At 48.1% G+C, this 14519-nt stretch overlaps 1 protein-coding gene across 1 annotated transcript in view; it reads right to left on the bottom strand.

Annotated features, from left to right (window-relative positions):
* Positions 1 to 14234, bottom strand: part of MUC1 (mucin 1, cell surface associated) — a 53150-nt gene extending 38916 nt beyond the window's left edge. The window contains exon 1 of the mRNA XM_033923400.1: positions 14210 to 14234. Coding sequence (XP_033779291.1) covers positions 14210 to 14234 — 25 coding nt within the window. The remainder of the gene's footprint in view (positions 1 to 14209) is intronic.
* Between the last annotated feature and the right edge of the window lie 285 nt (positions 14235 to 14519).

The following is a 14519-nucleotide window of genomic DNA, read 5'->3' on the forward strand; positions in this document are numbered from 1 at the left end:
TTTTCTCCAAAAGCTCAGGGAAGGGATTCAGACTCTAGATTTTTCTGAACTTATCCTTACATACAGGTTTCGTAAATCAGAGGAGTTCAATAAGCGGCTTGAAAGCTGGTGTAAAGAAGAAGGTTTTCGATACACAGGAAGATTAGGCAGTACGGGAAAAAAAATTAGTGGCATAGAGGGGGTAGAAGGCGCCCAGGACCCCTGTGCCCTCCTTGCCCCCATGCCAGGCTCATGCTCCCCATACCTCTTTAAATCTTCACCAGCGGGAGCAGCTTCTCCAGCCTGCTGCTTGCTTTCCCTCTGATGTCACATCCAGAAGTGATTTCAGAGGGAGCCACTAAACTAAACCTTAGGCTTATATTCCGCATCTTCTCTATAACAGTAGAGCACGGTTTACAAGAAATTAGAAAGGAGGACAGATACAATATGGATGGAATAGCATGGAGAGGAGCGGAATTTACAACTAAGATTATGTGCAGACATGGCCGGATTTAGATGAAAAGAGGCCCTAGGCTATTCCACTTACGAGGCCCTTTCACCTCCCATTTTTAAGTTTGTAAATGACATGAGAGATAATAAAATACATCATTACTGTGATATATATCAATATGTTAAATGAAACATGTTGTTATTGGTACTAACCTTTATAAAAAATGTGACACGGAGAATAAATAAAAAAAAAGTCGAGAACACTTATTTGGACATTTATTCTCAGCACCATATATAGTACTTGTAATAATAACTAATCAAACATAACACACAACATTGCCCCTTCCTATGTCCATAGTGCCCCCAGTGCGTCCTTCCTCACCTCACCCCCCCTCCGATGCCCGCCTGCCTCCCATTCCCCTTCCATTGAACACCCCCCCATGCCATCCTGCCTGCCTGCCTTCCATTAAACCCCCCCAACCCCCCTCCGATGACAGCCTGCTTGCCTCCCATCCCCCTTCCCCTGAAACCCCCCACCCCACCCCACCCCGATGCCAGTCTGGGCCGCCCTGTAGTTTCAAGTTTATTAGATTTTAATATACCGACCATCAAGCAAATATCTGGCCGGTTTACATTAGAATTAAAAATGACAGAGAGGAGTAGAACAATTGAAGAATTATTAAGTAATTTAAATAATATATGGTGAACATTAAAGACATTAACAAGACAGACTTGACAGTGAGGAGAGAGGGAATGGATGGGTACAGTTACATTGTAGGTAGAAAAAAGGAGAAAGAAGGGTTGTGAAAAAAACATGTTGGGTGGGAATAAAATATATGGAATGTTTGTAAAGGAGAGAAATTAGATAGGACGGATCCACGTTTTGCCTCTCTCCCCGCAGGGCTGGGCTTTGCCCAGCTCTTTCCGGACTGACGTCTTTCCCTCCCCGATCCTCCTCCCAGGGCGAGAAAAAGAAAGGGAGAAGCCGAGTCGGCGCCCCGTTGCGGTTCCGATCCCGAAGCGTAGAATTTCTCCTTATTTTCGGTTCAGTGTTTTAGTGTTCACTGGTTTTAGAATAGTGTAATTTTAATTTTGCTAACAATTTGAATGTAGGCCCCTCTTGATCTTGAGGCCCTAGGCTGAAGCCTAGTTAGCCTATAGGAAAATCCGGCCCTGTGTGCAGATCTTCTTCTACTACCACTATTTATTATTTCTATAGCGCTGAAAAAGTGTACGCAGCGCTGTGCATTTTAACATACACTAGGCAGTCCCTGCTCAGAAGAGCTTACAATCTGATTTCACTACCGTTTTTAAAAAGATGTTGAAAACCAAGCTGTTTTGTAGACGCTTACTTTCGATCTGCCTCTCCTAACGTTGTTTGGGCATTTTTTTGGGGTAACATTTTTCAAATACGTTACCGAAGAATTTGTAGGTTTTATTTTCAAATGTGTTGATATTATTTTGAAGACTGATTTGTATTGTTTTTTTGCTTTAATGTATGTTTATTTGGAAACCGCTGCGACTCCAGGTGATATATAAAAATTTTTTAATAAATAAATACATACATACATAAATTCAGTCTGTGAAAGGACAGAAGAAGGTTGTTGGAACTCTCTGGGTCTGGCTTTCATAGCGCAGATATCCAGACACGTATCTGCAGCCGGGTACCAAAACTCCACAGTGGCCTGCCATTAAAAAGGTCCGACCACTGCAGGTAAATATTACTCCCAAATGTTTTCTTGCTGTCGCTGTCTCCTAGATCAAGCTGTTTAAATCCATCACTGGGGGCAACACAGTTAACGCAGTATCAAGTCCTGCGTGGTCCATCTAGTCTGCCCGTAAAGTCGACCAGGGCAAAACCTGGGACTCTGTATGCATCATCCCCTTTTGCCACTCACCCGGTGTGAAAGTTAAGTTTTACTGCGCGTAGAAATGTTAACCTTAGCTAAATGGGATACTTCATTACATACATCATTCTCTGAACAATCGTGGCTACCCAGAGGGTCGTGGACACTTGGAATGCGCTACCGGAGGAAGTGATCAGGCAGAATACGGTACAAGGATTCAAACAGGGATTGGATGGATTCCTGAGGGATAAAGGGATCGTGGGATACTGAGGGAGGAGCTGGGATATAACACAAGTATAGGAAGTTACCCAGGTAATGAGTATAAACCAACCAGGTCGTGCATGTGCAAGACCGGAGGGCTAGGACTTCGATAGGAAGGCAGGACTTAAATGGGAAACCAAGGTGGCAAGGGAGCCCCTTCTGATGATTCAGACAGGTCTTGACCTGTTTTGGGCCGCCGCGGGAGCGGACTGCTGGGCAGGATGGACCTGTGGTCTGACCCGGCGGAGGCACTGCTTATGTTCTTATGTTCTTAAGTCTCTTCGTTCAGCCTCCCACATACAACCAGCTATATTCTTATATCACAGGGCCTTTTGGACTCCGGTTAAATCAGCCAAAATAAATCGGTCATATGCTGGATGTTGCTGGACTTGCAGGTCCCCTGATGGCTCCTTACTTCATATGCTCTACTTATGGTCGAATGTCTGGTCTACAATTGCCCGTATCTTACATATCACTGATACTTTCTCCTTTGATTTACTATTTCATGGCTCTTCGATACTTTCTTCCCCTCTTTCCATCCCTCATGAACGATTGTTAATTATACTTTTATTCACTGCTCTCTCCATTATCCTCCACAATTGGAAGGATACCACTAAACTACACGTTACTCAGTGGTGGAACTCTATATGTCTCCTTGTGAAATATGAATGTCATTTTGCTGAATGCAATCATTCCATGTCCACTTATGCGAAAATTTGGTCTCCCGTACTTGAGTATTGTAAAGCAGATCCTTGACTTCTACATTTTTATAATAATATTTGCTGTATCACACCTTACCCTTTATCAACTGATCTCAGGCATCTTTCTGGTTGTCATATATCTCATGTTGTATATACCATTTTCTTTTCTTTTACATTTTATGTTTGGATCAGCATGTCTGTTTACTCTGACTCTGACCCTTTTCTTGAACTATTGTATTCTCATCTTTTTCCTTTTTATGCATTTATTCATTTGTGATTACTTTTTCACTGTGGATGCACTTCACATTTAAGAACATAAGAACATAACATAAGACTTGCCTCTGTCGGGTCAGACCGGAGGTCCATCGTGCCCGGCAGTCCGCTCACGCGGCGGCCCCTCAGGTCCAGGACCTGATAGTGCTCCTACCCTAAAACTCACATATGCTTTTCGCTTTTGTCCTGTAGTGTAACCTTCTATCTATACCCTGTAATCCCCTTCTCTTTCAGGAAGTCATCCAGTCCCTTTTTGAAACCCAGTATTGTACTCTGTCCTATTACCTCCTTTGGAAGCGTGTTCCAGGTGTCCACCACCCTCTGAGTGAAGAAAAACTTCCTTGCATTCGTTTTGAATCTGTCCCCTCTCAGTTTTTCTGAGTGACCTCTTGTTTTTGTTGTCCCCGCTAGTCTGAAGAATCTGTCCCTATCCACCCTCTCTATGCCTTTCATGATTTTATATGTCTGTATCATGTCTCCTCTCAGTCTCCGCTTTTCCAGGGTAAAGAGCCCCAGTTTGTCCAACCTTTCGGCATATGAAAGGTTCTCCATTCCCTTTATCATCCTAGTTGCTCTCCTCTGGACCCTCTCAAGTATCGCCATGCTATTGTTATTCTGTGTTCCTTGTTAGAACACCCATATTGTTGGCTTTGTATTTCTTCTCATATATAAAATCAATAAAACTCTTTGAACTAAAAAAAAAAAAAAAAAGTATGGCTAAAAGACAGAATTAATTCCTTGTGTTTACGTACACTGCTCCTTGTGATCCTGGGCATGTCACTTAATCCCCCACTGCCCCAGGTACATTCGATAGACAGGGAAAAATGCTTGAGCACCTGAATAATTTGGAATCTGCATAGAATTAATTGTAGGATATGCGGAATGTAAACAAATTAAATTTTTAAAATATTCTATGGTAGGACAGGAGGGGCAGGCACATAAGAAGAAATGCAACACAATTTTGCAGTGTTCTTTGTATTTTTGAACTTTTTTTTCCTTTAACCCTAACTTTGAGTTGATCCGATCAGGCTCGGGGCTCTTTCTCCTTTTGATATTTAAACAGGCCATTAGGGTCGATGAGACCACCCTGAGCTGTGAAGGAATAAGAAAAGGCAGATGGGGGGCAGGAGGAGATGGAAAGAAGAGCACTTCCCCTAACGACCCTCAACAGGCCACTAGATGGTGGGAGGAAGGAAGAGTTAGAGAGAGAGAGGGCTGTTGCAAGGAATTGCATGAAAAGGGGAGGCTACAACTTACCAACTAGAGCTTGAGGGGCTGAAGCGCTGGACCGGGGGGAAAGTTTTGATATGTTTGCGCGTCCGTTGGGGGTCTCTGAGGACCAGGTACCTTGGCAGGATGAGCCTCGGCTGCAAAGAAGCAAGATTTGGGGTGACATTCGGGGGCGTCTGGGAGACATGGGGAGAGGGCACTGATGAGCAGGTACCATACCCCCTTTCACTTTTATTTTTTGATGTAATGTAAATCTTTCCCTCCGCCAGCACCTCTCGCATCTATCTTGTCTATGTCTCTGCCCTATCTAGTTTTTTATTTTATATTTTATAACTAAAATTTTAGCATTGTAAATCGACCAGATACTTGTCGATGGCCGGTATATCAAACTATAAAGAAACTTGGAAACTTGCAGGTAGGGAATGATGCCCGATCTGAGGTTTTGGGGTGCTGGGGGGAGGGGCAGAACCCTTTTTTTTTTTTCTTTTGGTAAATGATGGCAAGTGGCTATTTTGGGGATTTGGGGAGAGGGGGAGAGAGTGAGGACATGACATCTCTGTGAACCCCACGAATCCAGCCCTGCAGAGGGGGAGGGGGGGGAGTGCACGCATCCTCTTTAAGAGGGGGACTTCTCTTTCTATTGTGCCGAGAGGCGGGTCCGGCATGGGCTATTCACCCTGGCCAGTCCTATTGTGGCCGGTGTGGGAACAGCAGCAGCAGCAGCAGAGCCAGGACTGGAGCCCCCCGGTGTCGACAGACTCCCACGGAGTCCGGACGAAGCTCAGATAGGTGAGCCAAAGCTCCTTGCAAGTAGGCAAACTTTCGTGCGTGCCTGGGGAGGGGGATATGTTTCCTTTAAACTAATTTGTCAGAGTCCGGGCTCTCTTTGGCACTTTGCCTTCCTCCAGGGGTTATGGGGTGGAGTGCGGACTGGCAAGTGCCGAGCTGGGGGGGGGGTGGATCTCGACCACTTTTTCCCCTTCTCTAGGGAATGGGGTGTGGATGCTGAGTAGTTCCACTCTTCTTTGTGGGCTGGAGGTCGAGGTGGGGAGTGCGCCTTTAGCTCTCGGCTCTCTTCCCTGAGAATTGGGTGGGGGTGAGGGTGGGGAGTGCAACCCCGGGCACTTTGCTCTCTTCCCTGAAGATTGAGAATGGGGGTGCAGGGGATGAATCTTAAATTGTGGGCGATGGGGGTTAAGGACTGGATCCTAGACACATCCCCCCTCCCTTTCCGTGGGGACGGGGCTAGTTGGGAAGTGGACCTGGAACATTTTCACCTCTTCCATCGGGGCAGTGGGGTGGGGGCAGGGAGTGGATCTTGAACACTTTCTCCCCGTTCCTGGGGGTTGAGGATTGGGTAGGGGTGTGCGAGTAGATCTCGAGCGCTCTCCCCTCTTCCTTTGGGGGACGGTTGGATTCAGGCTGGCAGCCCTTCAATGGGTCAGCAGTTTGTTTGGTGGGTGCATTGTGGATGGTATTCAGGGCTGTTGCCAGGACACCGGTTTCCATGACAGCACCCCTCGGCCGCTCTCTAAGCCCTTATTCAGACACTCTCCATGGAGCGGGCCCCCCTCACCCCCCCCCTGCCAAATTCCTTGGTAGGGGTCTCTTCATGCCTCCTGTCCTCACTAGATCCTTCCTACCATCTGTCCTTGCATGTCTCCAGCTCTCTCTCTTATGGGCATCATTCATCTCACATTAGGCCACTTTCTGCCCCCTGTCTCTCAGCCCAAAATTAAGAGCTGATCCGGAAGGCTGGAAAAGCGGAGAGATGGTGTTTCTGTGGCTCAGGTTTTGCACATCATTTTAGGGGTGCACTGTGCGGAAAGGGTGGTTGCATAAAAGCTAGATACCACCCCCCAGCACACAGCTTAATTAAAGTACATCACCTTGAGTGAATTCCTTCAGAAAGGTGGTATATAAATCTTATTAAATAAAGGTTGGGCAGTACAAGGGGGTGCTGGAAAGTTCTCAGCCCAACCAAGAAGAGAATGACATGGATATGGTTCAATCGATGATCTGAAACAACGTCAAAACATAGAATTTCGTTTCTGCCAATTGGCGCTTAATGAAATAAGAGATCGCTCTTTTCAGCTCCAGTGGCAAAATAACGCTCAGAATATAGGAAGTTGGTTGGTCGGGCTGAGAACTTTTCAGCACCCCCTCCTATGTACTAAAAGTGAGCCAAGTATAGGACAATGAAGCCCTTGTGACATCACTGATCAGGTTGGCTCTTATTGGTGGAATGAGGCATTATGACATCACAGTATCGGCTCTGGTGACCAGAGACTGAAACTCTTCACTCTACCAGAGGCTGCCGAAAAGTTCTCAGCCCAACCAAGAAGAGAATGACGTGGATAGGGTTCAGTCGATGATCTGAAACAATGTCAAAACATAGAATTTGGTTTCTGCAAATTGGCGCTTAACGAAAACAAGATAGCGTTCCTTTCGGTTACAGTGGCAAAATAACACTCAGAATTTAGGAAGTTGGTTGGTTGGGCTGAGAACTTGTCAGCACCCCCCTCATACACGTGGAGGGGCATAATTAAAAAAAAAAACGTCTAAGTCCCCTTTTGGCCTAAGGCCTTAAACGTTGAAAGTAGAAGCAGGGAATCCATTATCAAAAAAAACGTCCAAAAGGAGGTTTTTTTTGATAATGGCCTGCCTCTACGTTCAGCTGTTTAAATGCTCAGACCACCACTACGTCTAAACTTATACCATATAAAATAAGCTTAAGTCCCAAACGTCCAAAACAAGGGCTTTTAGGCGAAGGAGGAGCCAGTCCTTTGCCTAAAAGCTCTGTAACCGGTGTCTGTCGAAAACAACATCGGTTACAGAATCCACCCCCTCCCCCAACTTGATGGGGCAAGAGGGAGCCCAAGCCCTCTTGTCCCACGATCCCCAAACCCCCAAACCCCCCCGGGCCGAATCCTTTGGGGCCAGGAGGGAGCCTAAGCCCTCCTGGCCTGGCGTTCTTCCCCCCTCCCCCCCCACCACCACACAATCCGGCCAGGAGGGAGCCCAAGCTCTCCTGGCCTGGCAATCTCCCCTCCTCCCCCCACCACACGATCTGGCCAGGAGGGAGCCCAAGCCCTCCTGACCCGACGACCCCCTCTAATCCCCCACCCCCCACTAAAATACAGGCAGGAGGGATCCCAGGCCCTCCTGCCCTCGACGCAACCCCCCCAATGACTGCCCCCCCAACCCCCAGACCGGCCACCCCCACCGACCCGTGAGCCCCCACCGACCCCCCACGACCCCCCCACCCCCACCCCCTTCCCTGTACCTCAAAAAATGTTGGCCGGATGGACGGGTGCCAAGCCCGCCCGTCTGGCAGGCAAGCCAGCATAGGAATGGGGCCGAATTGGCTCAGGCGGTTCAAACCCTGCACACAGGTGGGGCCTGAGGCACCTGAGCCAACCAGAATAGGCCCGGGAGCCTTAGGCCCCTCCTGTGGGCAGGGCCTTAGGCACATGGACCCAACCCAGCCTCTTGCCCCATCGAGTCGGGGAAGGTCGGGGTGCTGCGGGGCAAGACGGCTTGGGCTCCCTCTTGCCCCGATCGTACTCGGCGGGGCCAGGAGAGCTTGGGCTCTCTCCTGGCCCGATTGGAGGGGTGGATCGCTGCAGGAGAGATGGGTCATCTCTCCTGCCGCTTTAGCGATCCCAAGTGCCGCGTTTGGCGGCACTTGGTGGTATCGCTATTGCGGCAGGAGAGATGACCCATCTCTCCTGCCCCTATGGTTTCGGTGGGGGGGGTGGGTAGGTTGCCGGGCCGCTGAGCTGATCTCACCAGCCGCCATCAGCTCAGCGGCCCCTTTTTCGGCACTTATTTTATTTTATTTTTTTTTTATTTATTCACTTTTCTCTGCCGTTCTCCCAGGGGAGCTCAGAACGGTTTACATGAATTTATTCAGGTACTCAAGCATTTTTCCCTGTCTGTTCCGGCGGGCTCACAATCTACCTTATACCTGTTTTGACTTGGTCTAAGTCAAAACGTACAAGTGCCGACTAGGCAACCTGTCAAAATCTTTGGTTATATGTGTTGTCCGCCTAGGTGTAGGTCGGCCCACCGCCCGCCCTTTCCCCTCCTCTAAAAACGCCTCTTTTCTCTCTGTGCGTTTAGAGGCAGGGGAAAGGCCTAAGCTGGTTTTAGATACGTCTAAAACCAGCTTTGATTATGGGTACTTGCACGATCAGGCTTTGTGATCATCCAAGTAGCCATTTAGGCCACTTTTTAGACGTGTTTTTTTAAAATTATTATTATGGGCCCCTTAGGCTGTAACAGCAAAGAGGAATAAGAAGGTGTCCGTGAGGAGTTAATATCTATTTTTCTTTCTCCTATGAGCATAGGGGACCTAGCTACACTTTCCACGGCCTCCATGAAGAAGATGGGTACAAAAAGACCAGGGGGCGGGGGTCCTGCTGCTTCTGTGCTAAAGGCACCGATAGGAGAGAATATTTTTTTTTCCACTTAATGTACTAGATCAAGTTGCTAGTTCTCGAACACACCTAAATAACTAAGCCCTGGAAAGACATGATAAATGCAGTTAATGCAGCTGGACTTTAAAAAAAAAAAAAAAAAAAGATTTGGACAAATTCCTGGAGGTAGACTTCAGAAAACACACTGCCTATCCCTGGGGTTGGTAGCATGGAATTTGCCACTTTTTGAGACTCCGCCAGGTACTTGTGACCTGAATTGGCCACAGGAAACTAGGCTATTGTAGTTGGACACTTGGTCTGAACCAGGAGGGCAACTTTTCTGTTCTGTTCAGCTGGCTCCCCAACTCAGAAGCAGGCTTCTAGCAGGCAGCTGCCCCGCCATTGCAAATCCACTCTTCTCCCCTGAAGCGGAACTCCTGAATGGCCTCACCCTTAGTTATTGCAGCGTCAGGAAGAGACCCTGTGGATTCACCACAACTTGCAAGTTTGGGGTCTGGCTGGAGGAAGGACTCAACTGACCCACATCCAAACTTGCTACTGACTACACCAGGCCTGAAAGGTTCTGGACTGTTCCACTATTAAAGGGCAGGGAGCTATTGAACTGTTCCCAAAGGAGTCAACTTTTCAGAATGATTGGGGGGTGCTAAATCCACCACAAATTATACCTCCTTAGACAGACTGAACCATTTGCTCAATATTGGGAGGGGGGGGGTGTTTCTCAAACATCTACAACCATAACAGACAACTTTTCGAAACGACTGTGTTATAAACCCAGTGGAAATTATCCCATCACTGGACACATTCATAGAGTTTGCTCAAGCACCCACGGCATCCACAGAGCTGCACCAAGGTGAAGGGAACACTGGACTACAGTATTCTACTGTACCAGGGTACAGGAAATGGTGGACCATTCCACTATATCAGGGTATGGAGATGCTGGATTGTTCCTCTACACCAGGATGGAGGGAGTGTTGGACTGTTCCACTATCCCAGGGTAGGGGAATGCTGGATTGTTTGGCTGGATCAAGACAGTGTGATAGACTATTCCATTGCACCAAATAGGTCATGAAATGGATTAATTGAACGTATCAGAGCTGAGATAATGTATACTTATAAAACAAAACTGTAGGAACATTTAATGTGAAACTGAAAGTCACTCAATAGGAGGCGAACAGATACTATGAGTAAGATTTCTTACGGGCTGAGAGATGTTATTTGCACAGTGATCACTGATTGGTTCTGAGGGGTCAAGTGGTACGGGGTGCTGTGCATTGTTGTCCTATCACCTACCAATATTGCACTCGTCCCGGCCTCCTGCCTCCCTGGATTTCTCTGCAGTAGACTGGACCTTCATGCCACCAAAATAACCCTTCCTAGAGCTCTGGCAATACAGGACCCTCCCACAATCGAATAACCCTCTTCCTTAGAGTTCTCAGCTAATGGAACTCTGAGAATACCAAAGTAACCCTTAGCCATCAAGTCTCTAGGCCATGCGACCCTAGGAATACCTGTGTAACTCTTGGCCATTAAGTTTCCAGGCCTCAGACCCTAAGAATACTAAAGTTACCTTCCACCATGGAGTCTTCAGGCCTCAGCCCCTGAGTAATTCTCCGCCATGAAGTCTCAGACCCTACCAATTCCAGGGTAGCTATTTGTCATTGAGTCTCCAAGCCATGGAATGCTAAGAACACCAAAGTAACCTCTGCCATGGCGTCTCCAGGCCTCAGACCCTAAGAATTCCAGAGTAACTCTTTGCTATGAAGTTTCTAGGCCTCAAAGCCTAAGAACACTAGACTGGCTGATTTTGAGAAAGAGTTATGCATTGGCCTGCAGGTGACAGACACAAAATTCCCTTATCCATCAGTTTTCAGAAATTGTACAGATAATATTGGACAACTATTATCCTTTTAATAAAGGACCTGGTTTGGGATGGGATCAGTACAGAGCCAGTGCAGAGAGCAGATGAAGTTACACACTGGCTGTAGTGTTTGACTTAAGCGATTCACACAGGTAGCAGGGCTGAACACCCAGATAGCACAGTCACCATGCTGGCACTATGGGATAATCCTATAACCATGTGTCTATACTGCCTGCTCTCTAAGGGGAAGATTGATAGCGCGACTAGGTAAATGCTCACATTTGCTGTTAGATGTGAGCAAGGAGGCCGGCTACGGAACTGGTGAAACTGGGCCTAAATGCCAGAGATGCACAAGGAACCGCTTGGGTTCCGGAAGGTTCTGCAGTAAGCGTGGCTCTGCCCACCTGTAAAATACACACTATGGAAGACATGCACGTTCACAGAAAAGCACTCTGGTAGAAACTGGGTGTCTATGCACGTAATTTGTGCTTGTTTTACAGAATCACCTCCTGTCTGTGCTTTTGGCAGGGTTAAACTGAACATTTCAATCGTCTGTTCAGTGGCCGCCGGTGAGCCCACAGCTTGCTGTGAATATCGGTCCATATCTGCTAACGGGCAATATCTGACCGCTAATGGCCCCAATAACGAGCCAATGGCACTCAACGTTTTGCCGATCGCTACCTGCCTTTAACGCGGAAAGTCAGCGCCAGGCCGCTTCCGGGCTTTGGCATTTGAGTTTCTGGATTTGCGGAGCCGTGAAGATATTCCGCACTTCACCGGCTGATGTTTAGGTGGTCCTGTCTATGCAGTTACCTTGGCCAGTTAAGTGAAGCTGAAAATTAGCGGTTCACCCTGCACAGGCAGGAGCTGTTTCTGGCTAGTTAAACCGCTTTAAATATTAACCTGAGAATGAGTAAGTTCTGCTTTTAGTTTGCACTTAATCTGAACAGGAAGTGCTGGTGTGGTTACTGCAACATGCATTTATTCAGTGTGATGAATGTATAAGTTAAGTCCAGCGTCACAGCTGGCACTTTGGATGGGACCGCGCCAACGAACTTGACCCCAGAGTCACCCTATGCTGTGGAGTCCGACCACGACAATCCTCTGATCTTGAGCAACCTCTAGGGCACCTACATATGCTGGCAGGTTGTACATTTGAGTTCAGACTTACCACTGTCGCCCCCTGGAGGACTGTCACTGCCGCACACCTTCCTCCTTCATAGTGTCCGACTGCTGTCTAAGGTGTTTCCTTCCATTCTACGGTTGGGACAGCTGTAATCTGCGTGAGTGTTTCCTCTGGCATTGCACTCGTCCCGGCCAGAGTCAGGAAGGGTTTGAGCCACCGAGTGCACCTGAAATGCCAGCAGCTCCCCTGAAGAAGTCCACCGTGCCAGCAGAGTTCGCCCCCAGCACAGAAGCCGGGGCTACAGAGAAGGATGTGGGGTGGGACGCAGACTGTGGGAACTTCCTCGCAGCACTGCCCTCTCATGCTTCCTCTCTCACTTTCACCTGCTGCTGTAGGTCGACGCGGGCCCGACACTCAGAAGAAAAGCATCGGTGCTCTTCACCTGCTTACTTTAGGAGTGGGGGGGGCCCAAGGATAAGGAAGTCATTAGCGGGGAGAGGGAGGGGACAAATTCAGCTTGAATACCTGCAACATTTGGGAGCTATTGCCTTCTACTCCACATCTCTCCCCCCATGCCTACTCTAAACTATGTCTATAAGAAGATGCAGTCCACCATGCCAGCCCTGGCTGACCTCTAAGATCTGCGGAACATCTCTTATAAGTAGGCTGAGGTTAGAACCCATAAGTGGGTTGGGGTTAGGACTAAAACGCAGCTTCCAGCCTGGATTTGAATGCCACCAGAGACAAAGCCCGACGTACCAACATTGAACTTCTTCATATTTACCATCAACAGAAAGCTTGTGGGACCCAGGCTGCTGGAAGCAGATCTCAGACAAGACAAGACGCTTTCTAATGTCAGATTCAAAAGGGGCATTTTATCATAAGATTCAAAAGGGGCTTTCAGTATCATAAGATGCTCAAATTTAAACAATTGCAGACTGCCTTCCTGATCTGTGTCAAGGATGTCCCAGGTCTTCCACTCTGCCACCTTTCTCCCCTCCAATCCATCCAGAATTTGGCTGCATGACACATATTCCCTGAGAGCCGATATACTCACATTACCCCTCTCCTAAAGTCACTTCATTGGCTTCCCATCCACTTCCGGATACAATTCAAACTCCTCTTACTCTCATAAGAACATAAGAATTGCCACTGCTGGGTCAGACCAGCGGTCCATCCTGTCCAGCAGTCCGCTCACGCGGTGGCCCTCAGGTCAAAGACCAGTGCTCTAAACGAGTCCAGCCTCACCTGCGTACGTTCCTAAAAATGCATTCATTCAGCTGTCCCTCATTATCTCTCGTCACTTCCCTCCTCCTCTGCTCCTCCCCGCAAAGTCCCTCCTATCTGTGCCCTTCTCTTCCTCTGCCAGCTCCAGACTCCGTCCTTTCCGTCTTGCTACGCCGTATGCCTGGAACAAACTGCTTGAATCCCTACGGTGGGCTCCATCTCTGGCAGTGTTCAAGCTAAAAGGCCACCTCTTTGAGACTTCTTTCAACTCCTAACTCATCTCACCTTGGGTTCTGTATCCACAGCCTTCTATGTCATGTCTGTCCAAGTTAGATTGTAAGCTCTACCGAGCAGGGATTGTCTATTTAATGTCAAAATGCACAGCACTGCTTATGCCCTTCAGCGCAATAGAAGTGTTAAATCGTAGTAGTAATATAGCTTGTTAGATATCCCTAATAGGTTGTATGAGACTTCCTGGGCACACCATTAGGTGTGGAGCATTTGGAAACCATGGAGGTAAGATTTTCCAGATGCTTAATCTTCACCAGCTAATGATCTGGAGGTGGTCACTATTGTACACGTCTGCTCTCCTCCAGCAGAATCCATCTTGAAGGCAGCCAGCTTGAACAAACGAAGACCAGTCGTGGGAAGCAGAAGGGACTAGAGAGTTGCACAGGGACCGAAATCCCACCCATCCCCGCCAGGATCCTCTCTGTCCCCACCCGTCCCCACCAGGATCCTCTCCATCCCCACCCATCCCCATCAGGATCCTCTCCGTCCTCACCTGTCCCCGTCAGGATCCTCTCCGTCCTCACCTGTGCCCGTCAGGATCATCTCCATCCCCACTCATCCCCGCCAGGATCCTCTCCGTCCCCACCCATCCCCGCAAGGAATTACCTCCATCTCCGCCCGTCCCCATAAAAAGCAGCAATTACTTCTGACAGGATCATCAGTTCCACAGTTTCTTTTGTGTTTGCGCTGCTGTTTTCCTTGTGGAATCTCTTTGGTGGAACCCTTTTTTTGTTTTCTGTTCAGGTAATTAACTTATAAACCCCCTCTTTTACTAAGGCTGACGTGTCCATTGTATTATATGGACGAACCCTGCTTCCAAAGCCTTTCATCCCC

The sequence above is a fragment of the Geotrypetes seraphini genome, chromosome 16 (genome assembly GCF_902459505.1).
Source record: "Geotrypetes seraphini chromosome 16, aGeoSer1.1, whole genome shotgun sequence".
NCBI classification, from domain to species: Eukaryota; Metazoa; Chordata; class Amphibia; order Gymnophiona; family Dermophiidae; genus Geotrypetes; species Geotrypetes seraphini.